The sequence below is a fragment of the Ranitomeya variabilis genome, chromosome 6, assembly GCF_051348905.1.
Source record: "Ranitomeya variabilis isolate aRanVar5 chromosome 6, aRanVar5.hap1, whole genome shotgun sequence".
Lineage (NCBI taxonomy): Eukaryota > Metazoa > Chordata > Amphibia > Anura > Dendrobatidae > Ranitomeya > Ranitomeya variabilis.
In genome coordinates, this window is record NC_135237.1 from 350688561 (window position 1) to 350709279 (window position 20719).

The 20719-nt window shown below is 43.4% G+C and overlaps 2 protein-coding genes across 6 annotated transcripts in view; one reads left to right on the forward strand and one right to left on the reverse strand.

Moving 5' to 3' along the window:
- The window catches only part of DTNBP1 (dystrobrevin binding protein 1), a 234886-nt gene that overhangs the window by 32940 nt on the left and 181227 nt on the right, over positions 1-20719 (reverse strand). The window lies entirely within an intron of this gene.
- On the forward strand, positions 16054-20311 carry LOC143782112 (uncharacterized). Its single transcript, XM_077269231.1, has 6 exons — positions 16054-16279; positions 16356-16430; positions 16752-16947; positions 17102-17264; positions 18098-18997; positions 20290-20311. Exons 1-6 carry the CDS (start codon positions 16085-16087, stop codon positions 20309-20311), a joined length of 1551 nt encoding a protein of 516 aa, XP_077125346.1. The 5' UTR covers positions 16054-16084.

Below are 20719 nucleotides of genomic sequence, written 5' to 3' on the forward strand. Positions count from 1 at the left end.
TCCTGTGATTAGGGTCTGGTTCTGTTGTGATGACCCCACATGGTCTGATGGGCAAGTTCATTAGTTGATGTAAAAAGACATAAATCCGTGTGACACATTTATTCCCATAGTGTAAGATCTGTGAAATGAAATCACCTCCTACATTCTCACCTTTGTAGCAATGTTTGGCTGTTGCTCACCCAGTTTTAAGCCTCCTATAAAGTGGATTATGCTAATGACCTCCATATGAAAATAATCATATTTTTCGCCTGTTTAGTATAGTTGGTTATACTAAAACACCTGACTGTAATGGTATAAAATCCCACACTTTGATTGAGATTCCTCTTTTATGCACGCATTTTATTTTAATCAATTAAGAAAATGCAAACTGTTAAAGGGAACCTGTCATGTAAAATAACACTATTAACCTGCAGATGAGACCCAGCCTATTTTGACCTTAATGACCTGGCCATTTTTTGCAATTCTAACCAGTGTCTCTTAATGAGGTAATAACTCAGGAACGCTTCAACGGATCCTAGCTAACATTCTGAGAATGTTTTTTTCGTGACATATTGGGCCTCATGTTAGTGGTAAATTTAGGTCGATAATTTTTGCGTTTATTTGTGAAAAAATTGGAAATTTGGTGAAAATTTCGCAATTTTCAAATTTTTATTCTGTTAAACCAAAGAGTTATGTGACACAAAATAGTTAATAACATTTCCCACATGTCTACTTTACATCAGCACAATTTTGTAAACAATTGTTTTTTGTTAGAAAGTTATAAGGGTTAAAAGTTGACCAGCGATTTCTCATTTTTACAATAAAATTTACAAAACCATTTTTTTTTAGGGACCACCTCACATTTGAAGTCAGTTTGAGGGGTCTATATGGCTGAAAATACCCAAAAGTTACACCATTCTAAAAACTGCACCCCTCAAAGTGCTCAATACTAGGGTTGAGCAAAACGGATCGGACAAATTCAAAAATCGCCGACTTTCGGCAAAGTCGGGTTTCATGAAACCCGACCCGATCCTAGTGTGGGATCGGCCATGAGGTCGACGATCATCGCGCCAAAGTCACGTTTCGTATGACGCTTTCAGCGCCATTTTTCAGCCAATGAAGGAGGACGCAGAGTGTGGGCAGCGTGATGACATAGGTCTCGGTCCCCACCATCTTAGAGAAGGGCATGACAGCAATTGGCTTGCTTTCTGCGGCGTCACAGGGGCTATAAAAGGGCTGTGCACGCCGACCGCCATCTTGCTTCTGCCGATCTTAGCATAGGGAGAGGTTGCTGCAGCTTCATCAGAAGAAGGGATATAGTTAGGGAGGGAAGATTAACCCCCAAACCGCTTGTACTGTAGCGATTTCCACTGTCCAACACCACCTTTTTTTGCAGGGACAGTGGAGGCTAGATTTCTGTGCATCAGCTCTGTAGCTTACTAGGCAGCCTTATAAGGCTCCCTGATAGCTGCATTGCTGTTTGCACGCTGCTGTGCAAACCAACTGCTTTTTTAAAAGCAAAAATCCTGTTGCTCCTTTCTGCACAGTTATCTTGTTTATTTGTCCACACTTTTGTGTGCAGCAGTCCTTTTTATTGCTGCCATACTTGTCCTGAGATCATTGTAGAGAGATTGAAATTGTTCTACAGTCCTTGTATTTTTTCATATATCTTCCAGCCACTTTCTGCCACTTACATTGTGTTGTTTTATACACTGGGCCTGAGTTTTGGTTCAGTCTCCAAAAAAAAAAAAAAGTGAGATTCAAATTCTCACAAGGTGGATATACTTCAGTCCTGTTAGTTTGTCGTATATCAGCCAGCCACTTTCTGACACGTACATTGTGTTGTGTTATACACTAAGCCTGAGTTTTGGTTCAGTCTCCCCCCAAAAAAGGGAGATTTAAATTCTCAACAAGTTTATATACACCTTCTACCTTGTTTTACAGTACCATATAACGGTTGTTATTTTGGTTAGATTTTCCAAAAAATGAGGAAGTCTGGTGGAAGAGCCCATGGGCAGTGGTTGCCAGCTGGGACTGATGGTGGTGGTGGTGCATCTGGTGGTAGTGGCAAAAGCACAATAGCACCTAAGGCTGGAGGTGTTGAGCCCGCGTCATCGTCTGGCTACACAAGGCCTCGAAGGCTGCCTTATCTGGGAGTAGGAAAACAGCTTTTAAAGCCGGAGCAGCAGGAAAAAGTTTTGGCTTTCCTTGCTGACTCAGCCTCTAGCTCTTTCGCCTCCTCTTCAGAAAGTTCCAAATATAAAAGCAGCGAGTCGTCAGTGGATGCTCCCGGTCAAGAACAAGACGTTTCCTTGTGTCCTTCACCCAAACCAAAAATTAAGGATGCGTCAGGCGACACTACAGGTTACTCATGGAGCTCTTTACACATACCATGCCTGGGTTAGAAAGGGAAATTGTTAACTGCCCATTACAAGATGAATCGACATGGAGTGCACTGATGGACAGCCACAGCTAGATTAGCCATTTTTATACCTCCCTAAATGGGCTGACTCCCCCCACAGGGCCGTGGTCACCACCTGGCGCAAGCACCCGTACGAGTGCCGTTTGCCTGGACAGGTGGGTGGGCCCACTCTTGAGCGACGGCACTGGCACAGGGTCCCTCATAGTACAATGAAGTGTCTCTGATGGTGGTGGTGCACAACCAACATCAGACACACCGTCGTAATATGAGGGGCCCTGTGCCAGTACCGCCGCCCACGAGAGTCTTTCCCCCCCAGCTCGAACAGTGCTCTACCACTTGCAATACTTACCTCTCCCTGCTCCACCACTGTGTAGTCTGTGCTGTTAAATCCTTCAATGGCACTGCCAATACAAATTTATTGAAATGATAGATGATAGTTAAAATATACAGAGGCCCTGGCCTCCATTTAGACCAGTTAATACTTTGCGCCTACTACCACTGTCTGCTACTCCGCAGAGGAGCCCACCCCTGTACCTAGCTATGCCGCCTGTTTAGTCCTGTTACCACATTTGAACTGTATTTAGCCTACTTTACTATTTGGGCCTACTGTGTCTGCCACTCATTACAGTTGTCCTCCACTGAACAAAGCAATACCGCCTGTTTAGTCCCGTTACCACATTTGAACTGTATTTAACCTACTTTATTATTTGGGCCTACTGTGTCTGCCACTCATTACAGTTGTCCTCCACTGAACAAAGCAATGCCGCCTGTTTAGTCCTGTTACCACATTTGAACTGCATTTAGCCTACTTTATTATTTGGGCCTATATCTGTGTTTCCTCCTCATCCTGCCCATTGCCCAGCCACAGCTAGATGAGTCTGCTGGTACATTGACCCAGACCACTACATTCCCCTTGCATTCTACACAGCCAGAATCTGACCCTGCTGAAAGTCAGGTTCCCCTTCCCACATACTATACCACCTTACATGGGGACAAAGAGGAAGGTGCAGATGAAAGTGCAGGTTCCTTCATCAGGTGGGGGGGGGGGGCATACTCGTTGGCGACGTCACTGGCACAGGGCCCCTCATAGTAAGCAAAAGTGTCTCTGCCAGTGGGAGGCGCCACCCGCCGTCAAACACCGCCGTACTATGAGGGGCCCTGTGCCAGTGACGTCGCCAATGTGTGGGCCCCCCTGCTTGCTCAGGATCACAGCACTTGCAAAGTTGAAATACTTACCTCTCCCTGCTCCACCGCCATGACGTATTCCGCGTTTCCTGGGCCCACGAAAATCTTGAACCAGCCCTACCCCCCCCCCCCACAACTTTAGCCAAATGACCCCCAGTTTTCAATGCCTAACTATTATTATAAAGTAAATTCTGTGAAGCACTTGGTGGGTCAAAGTGCTCACCACACATCTAGATAAGTTCCTTAGGGGGTCTACTTTCCAAAATGGTGTCACTTGTGGGGGGTTTCAATGTTTATAGACACATCAGGGGCTCTCCAAACGCAACATGGCGTCCCATCTCAATTCCAGTCAATTTTGCATTGAAAAGTCAAACGGCGATCCTTCCCTTCCGAGCTCTGCCATGCACCCAAACAGTGGTTTACCCCCACATATGGGGTATCAGTGTACTCAGAACAAATTGTACAACAACTTTTGGGGTCCATTTTCTCTTGTTACCCTTGGTAAAATAAAACAAATTGGAGCTGAGGTAAATTTTTTGTGAAAAAAAGTTAAATGTTCTTTTTTTTTTTTTTTTTTAAACATTCCAAAAATTCCTGTAAAACACCTGAAGGGTTAATAAACTTCTTGAATGTGGTTTTGAGCACCTTGAGGGGTGCAGTTTTTAGAATGGTGTCACACTTGGTTATTTTCTATCATATAGAAAAATGACTTCAAATGAGATGTGGTCCCTAAAAAAAAAATGGTGTTGTAAAAATGAGAAATTGCTGGTCAACTTTTAACCCTTATAGCTCCCTAACAAAAAAAGATTTTGGTTCCAAAATTGTGCTGATGTAAAGTAGACATGTGGGAAATGTTACCTATTAAGTATTTTGTGTGACATATCTCTGTGATTTAAGGGCATAAAAATTCAAAGTTGGAAAATTGCGAAATTTTCTAAATTTTTGCCAAATTTCTTTTTTTTTTCCACAAATAAACGCGGGTAATATCAAAGAAATTTTACCTTTATCTTGAAGTACAATATGTCACGAGAAAACAGTGTCAGAATCACCGGGATCCGTTGAAGCGTTCCAGAGTTATAACCTCATAAAGGGACAGTGGTCAGAATTGTAAAAATTGGCCCGGTCATTAACGTGCAAACCACCCTTGGGGCTTAAGGGGTTAATCCTATAGTAGGAAAGGGTTAAAAAAAAGACAGCCAGAAAAAAAGAATTTTAATATTCTTAATTTCACCATACTTACAAGCACGCCTAATTCCTGTGACGCACTCGATGGCCTGCAAAAAATAAACCAACCGTATACTCCCTTTTCGCCGTAGTCCAATTCCCACGACGATCTCCCCTATAGAACAGTGACATCGGGTGGTCACTGCTCTATAGGGCCCCCAGTGACACACTGACAGGAGACAATGACTCCTGCAGTACATCACTGAAGAGGTTACTTGAGTTCATTGCTCTCACTTTATGGCAATGCTGCGTGGGAATTTTCCCATTCAGCAGTGCCGCAAGTGACAGTATGAACAATACTTTACTCACCACGGAGGGATACAGTGCGGAAGGATACCTTCCGTCATTGTATCGCCAGAGCCCCTGGAGAGTGGTCACATCAGCTGATGTGGCAGCTCTCCACGGGAGATCGTCGTGGGACAATCGTATTAATTGGATTACTGCGGATCAGGGAGTATAATGTTGATTTTTTGTTTTTTTTTTTCAGGTGAGGAAGGGCTTTGGGATCAAGGTGATTGGTGAGTATGTACTCTATGTTGTATGTACTGTCTGAACTATATATTTGTGTATGTGTGGTTTCTTTTTTAACATTCAACACATTAGCCGGATGATGGGACTATACTGTCCCATCATTCGCTAATGTGTCAATCACGGTCACTGTAGCAGGCATAACCAGATGGGACTTGTAGGCCCATCGGACGATGCCTGCACACACACACAGACCTGCAAATCCCCGGACAGCCCCAAGAGACCCCCGGAAAGCCACGGCAGACCCCCGCACAATCCCGCAGTCCCCCGGACAGCCCCGCAGACCCACAGCAGACCCCCAGACAGCAACCGCAGACCCCTAAACACCCAGACAGCCCCGCCAACCCCCGCACACAGCCCTGCAGACACACACAAGCACATAGCTCCGCCCACACACTTCCCTCCTCCCGATGTGCAGCGTTTCATTCACACCTAAACTGCAGATCTTTTTTACATCTGCAATTTTGCTGCAGATGTGCCTGACTCAATGCAAGTCAATGGGTGCAGAAACGCTGTAGATCTGCACAAAGAATTGACATGCTACAGAAAATACACCGCTGTGTTTCCACGCGTTTTTTTCCGCAGCATGTGCACAGAGGATTTGGTTTTTCATAGGTTAACATGCCACTGTTAAACGCATGGAAAACTGCTGCAGATCCGCAACGTGTGCACAGCCTAAAGGAGGAGCGTGAGGTGCAGGAGGCTGTGTAAAAAGAAAGAGCATGAGGTGCAGGAGTTATAAGGCTTCTTTACTGCCGCCGTTAAAAGTCATATCAGCAATCTTTAAGGGGTTATTTATTGCGTTTAAAAAAACTTTTGCTTTAAAGTTTGCATGTGCAATATAATCATTATAATTTGTTATAACTAACCACAGTTAGTTACTATGCCTGGGCAACGTCGGGCTCTTCAGCTAGTATACTATATGGACAACAGTATTTGGCTACCTACAGCTTACACCAACAGGAGCTTTTAGTACATCCCATTCTAAATTCATTAGGTGATAATATGGAGTGTGAGTCCCTTAATAGCGAACACAGTTTCCACTATTCTGGGATAACTTTCTACACGATTTTGAACTGAGTTTGTGGGAATTTGTAATCATTTATCCAGAAGACAATTTGTGAGGTCAGACACAGATGTAGGGCGAGAAGCCTTGGCTTGCAATATCCGTTCTAGTTCAAGCTAAAGATATTTGATGGGTTTGAGGTCAGGGGATCAGTGAGGGCCAGTCATGTCCTTCTGCACCAAAATCTCCGAACCATGCCATTATCAACCTTGCTTTGTGCACTGCAGCACAGTGATGCTGGAACAGAAAAGAGCATTTCCCAATCTGTTCTTACAAACTTGGAAGCTACAATTGTCCAAAATGTGTTGGTATGCTAAAATAATGTTTGGAATTGAGAGTCTTCAGTGGTTGATACCTTTTAATGGCTAACTGAAAAGATGGTAACAAATTGCAAGCTTTCGAGACTAATCCGGTCTCTTCATCAGGCATAGATGTCTGCCGAGATTTTGTGAAAGGCCAGAGCCCCCCGCAGTTCCATGGTTTCCTGTGCGGTGGACTCTGGGAAAATGGCAGCCGGGGGGCGGTGCATGCGCAGATGGAGATCTTGGCACCAAGATCCCGGGAGAGGAGATCTCAACGCTGCACCCGACACCCGCAGTAGCACCGGACACCCTCAGCGGTGCGCTGCACATCGGAACACCCCCCTCACCCCAGCTTCACCCCACTCCTGCCTCCTCCAGCAACGACCCTGGGAGCCCGCTTCACCAAAGCCACCACCCGCTGTAAGCAATAAGATGCATGGATTAAAAGGAGCACCACCATTTTATTAAAAAAAAAATGTTTTCCTATTTTTCTCCTCAAAATTCGGGATGTGTCTTATAATCCGAAAAATACAGAATATCAATCTGATCAGCTTCTCCTGCTATTTAACATTATGCCTATAGCTCAGATACCATTTTTAACATGACTGGTTTCCTTTAAGTTGAAAAAACCTCCCGAACATTAAATTATTGCTTGTAAGATGTGAAACAGACCCTACATGTTTTACTGGGCTATTTAGTGGTAATTTAGGAAGTGAGTATTATTAATTGACGATTGCTTAATGCTACTGTCTGAGGACTGAAGGATTATCTCTACGTAATCATATCTCAATATGGTAAGCTCTGACCTTGCACAGTGCACTGCCAAAGGAGACCTTAGGCTTATTGAGAAAATGATAGAAATCTTCATATTGGATGTGAAACACTGTCAAAGAGATTCCATAACTCCATGTCAATAGGAAAAAGGAATTAGCTCACAGGCCAACCCGAAGAACTATTATTACATGACCTATATATATAGAGCACCACATAATGCTCTTTTCTTTCCCCGGGATCAGATTAAAGTAGTGAAAATCTTGAGAAAATTGGTGGATGTGCTGTAATGATTATTTGGACACACTGAAGTTGCCTGCCTTCAGTTACCACAGACACAGCTTGTTCTGTCAAATGTAATTTTAAAGCTGGAATATTCAAGTATCTAAGAACTCTTATTTGCCTATTCAGAAAGAACATTCACATGTCTTTACAGAATATGCACACTTCTACATGGATAAATTCCTATTTACATGGGCATCTAAGATCTTTCAAAGACAACAGCAATAACAAGGCCTGTCCATTCCAGTTGCTGAGATATTAGCATTTAAATTGATATACAAATGAGGCTGGACAGCTATTTGCAGAACTAAAGCCTCTGTAACTCCAGCTCTATTCCACTCCCAGCGCCTGATTGCCTGAAATCACACAACACAGAGGCTAAGGAGCGGTCAGTCAAGCAGGAGGAGGCAGCACTGGGTGGGGAATAGAGCTGGAGTGACAGAGCCTTCAGATCTACAGCCTCATTTGCATATCTATTCAAACATTACTCAATAACGAAAGAAAAGATCATCTAAAGGTATTGCTGTACTTATCTTTGAAAGTGCTACATATAAAGAGTTTGGTGGGAAGGCTGAGGGTGAACTCCTGTTGACAGTTTCCCTTTAAAAAATATGGATGATAAACACTAAAATAGCACGGGGCTTAAAAAGGACCAGTCACCAGGTAAAAATGGCTGTTTTTTTCTTTTTGTTATATTCTAGTAACTATTTTAACCCCTTAATGACCGCCGACATGTCTTTTTACTGACCTGAGATATAAGGGAATAGCCTTCCCATACAGGTGACAATCCAGCAGCTGTCAGCTGTACACTATAGCTGACAACTTGCTGCAACAGCCACGATCAGCGTTGGTACCGTCCATATCTGTTTAACCCCATAGATGCTGCTGTCAACAGTGACTATATCATATAAATGGTTAACAGAGTGTGGGGACTCCCTCTTCATCCCCATCAGCACCCTGAGATCAAGATTGTGTGGTCCTGATATTTGCCATGGCAGTTCACGGCCAAATAGCGGCCTTAGAGTCTGCCGGCTGTTGTAACCCTTTCAGAAGTCAGCGACATTTACGTGGTAAAAATACATTTTTTCATTCCGGTCATGTCACTTTGCCTTAAATCCCAAAAATCAACTTAAGGGTTAATAAACTACCTGACAGCAGTTTTCAATATGTCAAGAGGCGCTGTTTTTTAAAATGGTATCACTTTGGGGTTTTTTCCAATATAAAGGACCCCCAAAGTCACTCAAACCTGAATAGATCCCTAAAAAAAATAATTTTGTAAGTTTCCTTGGGAAAAGGAAACATGGCTGCGACGATTTTTAAACCTCCTAAAATGCTAACAAAATAAAACAACATATTACAAATGGTGCTGATGTAAAGCAGACATGTGGGAAGTGTTATTTATTAATATTTTGCTATGGGATGACTATCTGGGTTAAAGGGATAATCATTCAAAGTTTGAAAATTGCTATTTTTTTTTTTTTACATTTGTCAAATTTCTGATTTTTTTTTTTATAAACAAACACAAAACATATTGATCAGAATTAACCATTATCATAAACTATAATGTATCACAAAAAAAATAATCTCCAAATCACTGGGATTTGTCGAAGTGTCTCAGAGTTATTACCACGTCAGATTTCAAAATTTTCGCCTGGTCACTAAGGGGTTAAATCTGCTGCACAGTATCAGAGATATGAGTCATGGTAAAGATCATATAAACGAGAACATCAAGTGCACTAAATAAAAAGGCCAATACTTCTAAAAGCATTGACATTTTTTAGTGATTTTAAACAGAGTAAACAGCGGGAACAAAATAAGAGGAAAACCTAGCCATTTTAACTTTACGACAGGTCCTCTTTAAAGTGAGCCTATGTCGTCAGCCACAACCAAAGTAAAAGCATAGTCTTGCTCTCCTCATACCCACAAGTTAAATTTGCTTTCTGTACATAAACCAGTTTAATCTGTTATGTAGTTATCCTCATTTTTAAGCCCGGTAACATGCCATCCATTCTTTTTGAGTGAGTGGTTCCTCTTTAGGATTCGGTCAGCACTGCAGATGATGAAACTTCCATTCCCTCACTTCATAGCGAACAACCAGCGTTAAAATAAGCCTGCCTCTCTGTTATACCTATATGCAGTATGACAGAGATGAGCAAAAAGAGCCAAAGACTTGCCAACACCTGCTGTAACCCATCTCAAGGAGTCTGCTGCAAGGGACAGATTACACTTGACAACAAGCACACGGTGGCACATTTAACACAATGGAGACACCTTCTGGCACCATGAAGTGATTCTTTGGATTTAAAGTATTTTTGATAAATTAGGCTACTTTCACACTTATGTCGTTTTAGATCCGTTGCAATGCGTTGTTTTGGGGAAAAAAAACGCATCCTGCAAATGTGCCCGCAGGATGCTGTTTTTTTCTTCAATACTAAAAGTGAAACTCATATTATATAGTCATTACAAACAGAGTGATCTATTTCAAGTGTTTATTTCTGTTAATGTTGATGATTATGGCTTACAGCCAATGAAAACCCAAAAGTCATTATCTCAGTAAATTAGAATACTTTATAACACCAGCTTGAAAAAATGATTTTAACATAAGAAATGTTGGCCTACTGAAATGTATGTTCAGTAAATGCACTCAATACTTGGTCGGGGCATGGCGGCGATTAGCCTTTGGCACTGCTGAGGTGTTATGGAAGCCCAGGTTGCTTTGATAGCAGCCTTCAGCTCGTCTGCATTGTTGGGTCTGGTGTCTCATCATCCTCTTGACAATACCCCATAGATTCTCTATGGGGTTAAGGTGAGGCGAGTTTACTGGCCAATAAAGCACAGTGATACTGTTGTTTTTAAACCAGGTATTGGTACGTTTGGCAGTGTGGACAGGGGCCAAGTCCTGCTGGAGAATTAAATTTCCATCTCCAAAAAGCTTGTCGTCAGGGGGAAGCATGAAGTGCTCTAAAATTTCCTGGTATACGGCTGCGCTGATTTTGGTCTTGATAAAACACAGTGGACCTACACCAGCAGATGACATGGCTCTCCAAACCATCACTGATTGTGGAAACTTCACACTAGACCTCAAGCAGCTTGGATTGTCTGTCTCTCCATTCTTCCTCTAGACTCTGGGACCTTGATTTGCAAGGTCTAGTGTGAAGTTTCCACAATCAATGATGGTTTCGGGAGCCATATCATCTGTTGGTGTAGATTCACTGTGTTTCATCAAGACCAAAGTCAGCCCATCCGTTTATCAGGAAATTTTATAGCACTTCATGATTCCCTCTGCAGACAAGCTTTTTGGAGATGGAAAATTAGTTCTCTAGCAGAACTTGGCACCTGTCCACACTGCCAAAAGTACCAATACCTGGTTTAAAAATAACAGTATCACTGTGCTTGACTGACCAGCAAACTCATCTGACCTTAACCCCACAGAGAATATGAGGTATTGTGAAGAGGAAGATGAGAGACACCAGACCCAACAATGCAGACAAGCTGAAGGCTGCTATCAAAGCAACCTGGGCTTCCATAACACCTTAGCAGTGCCACAGGGTGATCGCCTCCATGCCACGCCGCATTCATGCAGTAGTTGATGCAAAAGGAGCCCCGACCAAGTATTGAGTGTATCTACTGAACATACATTTCAGTAGGCCAACATTTCAGATTGTAAAATCATTTTTTCAAGCTGGTGTTATAAAGTGTTCTAGTTTACTGAGATAATGACTTTTGGGTTTTCATTGGCTGTAAGCCATAATCATCAACATTAACAGAAATAAACACTTGAAATAGATCACTATGTAATGACTAATAAAGGAGTTTCACCTTTTGTATTGAAGAACTGAAATAAATTAACGTTTTGATGATATTCTAATTTTGTGAGATGCACCTGTATGTCATTGAGGGAATACAGCTTGGTGTACATATATATTTTAAACAGGGCATAGAGCAGTGTGTGCATACATTATAAATGTATTGTGGACTATATACACACACACATTGTGTTATATGCATGTATTGCTCAGAAAATATAAAGAGAACACTAAAATACCACATCCAGTTGAATGCTTTGAAAACAATAAAACAAACATGATCAATGTAAATCAAAATTAATTTCTCACAGAGGTCAGGATTTGGAATGATACTCAAAATCAAAGTGGAAAATCAAATTACAAGCTGATACAACTTCAGTGGAAATGCCTCAAGATGAGGAAATGATGCTCAGTAGTGTGTGTGGCCTCCACGTGCCTGTATGACCTCCCTACAATGCCTGGGTGTGCTCCTGATGAGGCGGATGTTCTCCTTAGGGATCTCCTGCCAGACCTGGATTAAATCATCCGACAGTCTGTGGTGCAACAAGGCGTTGGTGGATCAAGATGGAACAAGACATGATGTCCCAGATGTGCTCAAATTGATTCAGGTCTGGGAAATGGGCAGGCCAGTCCATAGCATCAATGCCTTCATCATGCAGGAACTGCTCACATACTTCAGCCACATGAGGCCCAGTTTTGGCATGCATCAGAAGGAACCCAGGGCCCACAGCACATGCAAACAGTCTCACAATGGGTCTGAAGATCTCATCCTGGTACCTAATGGCAGTCAGGGTACCCTCTTGGCTAGCAATTGGAGGGCTGTGCAGCTCTCCAAAATAAATGCCTCCCCACACCATTACTGACCTACTGCCAAACTGGTTATGCTGGAGGATGTTGAAGACACATACACACATACAGTGGGTAAAGAAAGTATTTAGACTCCTTTACATCTTTCACTCTGTTTCATTGCAGCCATTTGGTAAATTCAAAAAAGTTCATTTTTTCTCATTAATGTACACTCTGCACCCCATGTTGACTGAAAAAAAAAAACGAATGTAGAAATTTTTACAAATTTATTAAAAAACTAAAATATCACATGGTCATAAATATGAGTGTCTGAGCAAAGGGTCCGAATACTTAAGGCTACTTTCACACTAGCGTCGGGCTCGGCCCGTCGCGGTGCGTCGGGCCGAGGTTCCCGACGCTAGCGTTGTCTCCGCCGCACAACGGGGGCAGCGGATGCATTTTTCCAGCGCATCCGCTGCCCCATTGTGAGGTGCGGGGAGGTGGGGGCGGAGTTCCGGCCGCGCATGCGCGGTCGGAAAAAGCGGACGGTCGGGAGCAAAAAACGTTACATGTAACGTTTTTTGCTCCCGACGGTCCGCCACAGCACGGCGCAACCGTCGCACGACTGTTGCGACGTGTGTCATTGCGTCGCAAATGCGTCGCTAATGTTAGTCAATGCAGGAAAAAACGCATCCTGCAAGCACTTTTGCAGGATGCGTTTTTTCGGCAAAACGACGCATTGCGATGTAATGCAGTTAACGCCAGTGTGAAAGTAGCCTAAGTCACATGCTGTCCATTTCCTTGTGATCCTCCTTGCAATGGTTCTACTCCTTCATTGGAGTCCAGCTGTGTTTAATTAAACTGATAGGACTTGATTTGGAAAGGCACACACCTGTCTATATAAGACCTCACAGCTCACAGTGCATGTCAGACCAAATGAGAATCATGAGGTCAAAGGAACTGGCCAAGGAGCTCAGAGACAGAATCGTGGCAAGGCACAGATCTGGCCAAGGTTACAACAGAATTTCTACAGTATGTACTTATGAATGTTACACACATACATTATATACATACACATATACACACACACACACACACACACACACACACACACACACACACACACACACACTACCGTTCAAAAGTTTAGGGTCACTTAGCAATTTCCTTCTGGCCAAGGTTACAACAGAATTTCTGCAGTACTTAAGGTCCCTAAGAGCACAGTGGCCTCCATAATCCTTAAATGGAAGAAGTTTCGGACCATCAGAAGTCTTCCTAGACTTGGCCATCCAGCCAAACTGAACAATCGTGGGAGAAGAGCCTTGGTGAGAGAGAGGCAAAGAAGAACCCCAAGATCACTGTGGCTGAGCTCCAGAGATGCAGTAGGGAGATGGGAGAAAGTTCCACAAAGTCAACTGTCACTGCAGCCCTCCACCAGTCAGGCCTTTATGGCAGAGTGGCCAGACGGAAGCCTCTCCTCAGTGCAAGACATATGAAAGCCCACATAGAGTTTGCTAAAAAACACATGAAGGACTCCCAGACTATGAGAAATAAGATTCTCTGGTCTGAGAAGAAGACAGAACTTTTTGGTGATAATTCTAAGCAGTATGTGTGGAGAAAACCAGGCACTGCTCATCACCTGCCCAATACAATCCCAACAGTGAAACATGGTGGTGGCAGCATCAAGCTATGGGGGTGTTTTTCAGCTGCAGGGACAGGACGGCTGGTTGCAATTGAAGGAAACATGAATGCGGCCAAGTACTGAGATATCCTGGATGAAAATCCCTTCCAGAGTGCTCTGGACCTCAGACTTGGCCAAAGGTTCACCTTCCAATAAGACAGTGACCCTAAAGCGCACAGCTAAAATAACAAAGGAGTGGCTTCAGAACAACTCTGTGGCCATTCTTGACTGGCCCAGCCAGAGCCCTGACCTAAACCCAATTGATAGTCTCTGGAGAGACCTGAAAATGGCTGTCCACCAACGTTCACCATCCAACCTGACAGAACTGGAGAGGATCTGCAAGGAAAAATGGCAGAGGATCCCCAAATCCAGGTGTGAAAAACTTGTTGCATCATTCCCAAGAAGACTCATGGCTCTACTAGCTCAAAAGGGTGCTTCTATTCAATACTGAGCAAAGGGTCTGAATATTTACGACCATGTGATATTTCATTTTTTCTTTTTCTAAAAAATTTGCAAAACTTTCTATATTTCTTTTTTTTCGGTCAAGATGGGGTGCAGAGTGTACATTAGGCTACGTTCACATTTGCGGTGTGCGCCGCAGCGTCGTCGCCGCAACAAAACGCATGCGTCGTGCGGCCCTATCTTTAACATTGGGGCCGCATGGCGCCGCATGTACATGCGTTGTCATGCGTTTTGGTGCGTTGTACGCCGCATGCGGCGTTTGGGCGCACCTGTCAGGGCGCGGCAAACGCAACATGTTGCATTTTTTGGGCGGCGCAGACTTTGTAAAAAACTCATGCGTCGTGTTTGCGTCGTCGATGCGCCTTTTTTCCCATTGACTTGTATTGACAACGCAGATGACGCAAGTACTTGCGTCGTGGTGCGTTGTACGACGCATGCGTTTTCCAATAAAAAATGCAAAACATTGTCTAGACTTTGTCTAGACAAAAAAAACCCACTATATATATAGAAAAAAAAAGGGGTTTGGCATTGTCTTTCACAAGGCTATCAGACAAGACAAGTCACTGAGGAGAAACCTGCTTTCAAAACCTGTAAGTATATATTTCTCTTTGCATATTTTTTATTCTGTGTTTTAATTTTTTGATTTTGATTTAATTTGTGCAATGTTTGGTCTGTGCTATTGTACGGTTATGGCACTGTGGGTTGTTAGTGAAAAATTGTGTTTTTTAATCTGGTTTTGATGTACTTCTGGCGTTATATGATGGCGTTTCTTGTCACCGGCCTTGCTTGGTTTTGGATTGGTTTTATGGATTTTGGGTTGTTCTGGTGTCATGCGGTTGTTCAATGTCTTTAATTTGGCAGATTTTTATGTTAAATTTCTGTTGCATGTCTTTTTCTGGTTTCTATTGTTGGGGGTAACCGTATGGCGTTTTCTTGGCTCATGTCTTGCTGTGTTTTATTATGCTGTTGGCATTTTTTTTTCTTTCCTTGAGTGTCTTTTCTTGCTGGTGGGGGGGCTACATTTATGATGTTTCATTTGTATTGTATTGTTCTGTGCTGCTATGCCATTCTCTTTTCAATTGTATTTTCCCTTTTTTTTTTTTTTATCTATGATGGTTTTACGTCGTTTTCCGTATGGCTTCCGTATGTATCTCCTTTCTTGAATGTTTCCATTGCCAAGTGTGTAGTATGGCCTTTATTTATTTATTTTTTTTAGTTGGGGCCCTTTTTTTTAAATTTATTGTGTTTTCTTTTCTATTTGACTATGGTTTATCTTTTGGGTTGCTGTATATTGTAACAGCGGTTGTCTCGTAATGTTTATTGCTTATTATCTAGAATGGTATTTATCGCCTTTTTCTGATGTATTTCGGTGGATGTCACCAGATGGTGTTGTTTTGGATCATGTCTTGTTTTAATAATTGTAAATTATGGCGTTCATTAGTTTGCAATTTCATTGTGCCTTTTTTTTTCCTGTAAGGTTTTTTTTTTAAGTTTTTATCTTTAAAAATTTTGACATAGGTGTCTATTTTTGCTTAATTTTGTTTGGGTCTATTCTTGTATTGTTTCTTCGATTGTATTCTCTTGCAATGTATGGCGTTGTGGTGTCGCTTTTTGAGTTTGCATTGTCCTATCAGTCAACAGTCAATTGTGGTTGTTTTAATGTTTTGGGCCTATTTTATTGTATGTGGCATTGGATGTGATTTTTTGCTCATTTTTTCATTGCAGAACAAACTTGCAAGAATGGCGAGTGAGTCAGAACATAGCCAATCGGCGCGGGGGAGTGCGGTGAGTAATTATGTCCAGTTGCTTACTATTCGCTGCCATTTGTAGCATTGACAATTTTTGTATACAATTTTTCCAGGCTTCTTCAAGTGAGGGAGAAGGCACACAGCGGGAGCAGAGAGATCGGGGCCAAGATGTGGCGTCAGGCCGGCGAGTGAGTATTTTTTTTTTTTTTATCTTTTTTTTTTGAGTAGCATCCTGCTGTGAGGAACATTACATTTGAGGAGCATCCTGCTTTCACTAGGGATGTTTACTAAGCTTAATTACATTATAGCTTTTCAGGGCAGCAAGTATTGGGGGAAGGTAAAATAAAGTTGAACTCCCTGCACACAAACATTCCAAAATACAGGTGTAGAAAACATCAATATACATACATCAAATGGCAAAGGATAGGGCAAAGGTACCTATCATGCCAGGTGCTGGTGGTTGTTAATATTTGCATATTTGTAACCTATTTGTTTTCTAATTTTTCTAGGTTTCACAACGGGCCCAAGGAGACAGTATAGATGTGGACCTCCTGATCTCCAGCATCCAGGAGCGTGGCCCGTTGTGGGACAGCCGTGACCCTCAGCACATGGACCAGGTGGTGTCGAGGCGTTTGTGGGCAGAGGTGGCAAAGTCGCTGTGGGATGGCTTTGACAGTGCCTCAGCGAAGGACAAAGGCAACTTTAGTGAGTATTGCAGAGACGCTGCTATGACCCATCTTGCCAGGATAAACACAACCGTGTGTGATGCGATCAACGCCTAAACTTTCCATCGCACACGGTTGTTTTATCCTTTTAAAATGCTAAATATGTAACCATTTTTTTGTCTTTACATTCACAGTGAAAAAGTTGAGGACCAGATGGCGATCCATGAAGGACCGTTTCAATAAGGGGATCCGTGCTGCGGAGGAGCAAGCTCGGAGTGGTGCTGCTGCGTCCAAGTCGGTGCCCTATAAATATAACAGGGCACTAGAGTTCTTAAGACCGGTCCTTGGCCGCCGACAGTAAGTATTTTGTCAACATACCATATTGCACAGCCACATTGTGCATTGCCCAGACACATAGCATATTGCACAGCCACATAGTACATTGCCCAGACACATAGCATATTGCACAGCCACATAGTACATTGCCCAGCCACGTACATTGTGCATCCACATAGTATATTGCCAGGCCACTATATCGCAGCCACATAGTACACGTTCTAGCCACGTATCCACATAGTATATTTCCAAAGGAACATAGTGTATTGGCCATCCATGTAGTCAGCGAAGCATATTGGCCATCCTTTGACCCTAGTGGAATGGTATATAGCCCATTAGTAATTTTTTTGGTTAGGCGTGAGTCATTGTAGTCCATGACAGGTTACGTTCTGAGTCAGGGTAGTTCTGATCGCAGGAATAATGATGACGTCTGGATCACATGATCCTAACGTCATGGCCGTTCCTGCGATCAGATCAGCAAAGTGACTGGTTTTTTTTTGTTTTTTTTTTTAAATGTTTTTCTTGACTTTAAATTTTATACTATTTTGGCGGCATAGGCAGCATCAAGAAAGATTTTTTGTCAAAAAATTTTTGAAAACGATGACAGAGGTATGCATTGGTTTTGGCAGCGGGAATGACCAGTCATTTTCTGCCGTAGGTATGTCCATGATTGTTATCGTCAGCCCTAATGGTCAGCTGGCGATAACAATCAGCAATTTATTATAGGCCACACAGACTGAGAGACAGGGGATTGTAATGTATTGATGTGTCATGTAATGTTAATTTTATTACAGGAGTTGGCGTATGTGATAGGTAATTAATTGAAGGCTAATTCTTTCCATATCTTTTCACAGGACACACAGCAGCACCCTCGAGCGAGCTCGCCCCGCAGGAGCGGACCTTCATGAATCGCCATCTGACCCGTCACAGCCCTCCCACAGCGACAGCAGGCTTGCACCACCATCTGGAGAACCGGCAGCCGGTCCATCAGGTGTTCCCCTGCACGAGGCCTCTGGCGCACCTTCGTTTGGGAATTCCCGACAGCGCCAGCGGGCCTCGGACAGGCCAGCCATGCCCGAATTTTTGCATTTGAGCACGGTTTTCCAGAACTGTTTCAAGGCGTTGAGCGATAAAATGGACACTCGTCTGTCCAGTATCGAACGGCGCCTTGAAAATCTGGAAGCCGAGCTCTCGAATCCGGCCAAACATTTTTTAAGTACTATTGGTAAGGGCATGGTGGAACACCTTACGCCGGAACTCCAGATTTCGGTGATGCAATCCTGCAACAATGCCTACATGAGGGCTCTGCAGCAGGCTCGGGTCATGCAGTCAGCGACACTGCCCGTAGTGCCGTCGCTGGCTAGCATGACTCCGACTCCTGCTGCAGAGCCACTCCAGCCACCCCACCCTGGTCCAAGTGCCGAGCGACGCCACCACAGGCACCATAGCAGTGTGCCACTGACTCCTGCTCCTGCCAGGCCCTCATCCTCCCGCAGCCATCATTCTGGGGGAGCTGCCGCAGTTGGAAAGAAAAGAAAGCACAAAAGAAAGAGGACACGCACTGAGGCTCTGGCTGCTCCAATACAAACAACAAGTACACGTCGGGGCTCTAGCCGCAGCAGGAGCAGCCAGGGCCAACCAAGAACCTCGCAAAGGCTCGGGTTGCCTCCTCCCTCCCCTACAGAGGTGGTGGTTTCCTCCCCATTATACCCTGCGGAGGGTTTGGACCTGCCATCCAGCCTCCTGGACTATAGGTCAACATCCTCCTCGTCGTCATCATCCTCATCTTACTCTCCCCATTCCCAAAAAGATACATACCATTCCCCCATGGTGGCACAGGTTGATACCCCCTAAGTTTATTTCCCCTTTTTTTTTCTGTTTCCCCCCAATAAAAAATTTTTGTTTTAAAACAACAATATTTGCTCTTATTTTCCAGTATACTTCTCGGCAAGTCACACCGTGCGCCGTCTACACATATTTTGTGCTTCAAACACCTCATATATGCAATGTCAGACACTATTTTTACCATTTTTATTTTGCCTTTTTTGGTGTGTCTCTCATTGCTGTATGAGGTGTTTACAAACAATAAAGTGTATGAGGTGTTTTCAATCACTAAGGGTATGTGTCCACGCTCAGGATTGCATCAGGATTTGGTCAGGATTTTACATAAGTATTTGTAACCCAAAACCAGGAGTGGGTGATAAATACAGAAGTGTAGCAGATGTTTCTATTCTACTTTGCCTCTACTTTGCCTCTAATAAAAATCGTGACAAAATCCTGATGCAATCCTGAACGTGGACACATACCGACCTTCACACTTAACAATGCTGCAGCGAAACATACAATGATGCAGATCACTGCAGCATCGCTATTTGGTCGCTGGAGAGCTGTCTGTGTGACAGCTCTCCAGCGACCAACGATGCAGAGGTCCCCGGGTAACCAGGGTAAACATCAGGTTGCTAAGCGCAGGCCGCCGCGCTTCCGATGATTACCCTGGTTACCAGTGTTAAATGTAAATAAAACAACAGTACATACACTCACAATTGCGTCCCCCGGCGTCCGCTTCCCTGCCCTGACTGAGTGACGGCCCTAACAGCAGAGCGCTGTGCTGTGCATTCACTTTCCGGCCGGCGCTCAGTCAGTGCAGGAAGCGGACGCCGGGGGACGCGAAGATGAGTATATGTCCTGTTTTTTTTTTTAACTTTCACACTGGTAAACAGGGTAAATATCAGGTTACTAAGCGCCGCCCTACGCTTAGTTACCCGATATTTACCCTGATTACCATTGTAAAACATCGCTGGTATCGTTTTTGCTGTCAAACACAACGATACACGGCGATCTGACAAACAAATAAATATGTTATATGGTATGGTATAAATTTTGTCTTTGAAGCAGGGTAGAAAACTGAAGAAAATTTTTTTATTACAACACAACATTTTAAAAACAAAGGGTTCCAAGTTTTTTAGATAAGGCACATTACATTGGTGAACTATAGGTAGATGCCAAATTTCACATAACCAAACTAACCTATACGGATTACATTTAGTGCACATTTACTGGAGAATTAGTTTATTATATTACATTTTTAGCATAGTCACACCAGAATACAGTCCAACAGTTTACTACACCATTGTATCTTGCCATGACACACGGCCAACATCTGACACAAAATAGGCCGCAAAACGATCCCTCATCTGCGCAATTTCCACACTTGTCCTCAGAGGATGATCATGGAAATCGGGCAATGGGTTGGCTATGGGTTCATCGAGATCCACGTTCAGTCTCTCTTTGGCCAGAATATAATTGTGGAGAACCACACACGCCTTCACCACCTCATCCACTGTCTCAGTTTTCAGATTAATGGCGGATCCTAATATCCGCCATTTGGAGACAAGGATGCCAAAGGCGCACTCCACAGTCCTTCTGGCCCTGTACAGTCTGTAATTGAAAACCCTTTTGGTGTGGTCCAAGCCCCG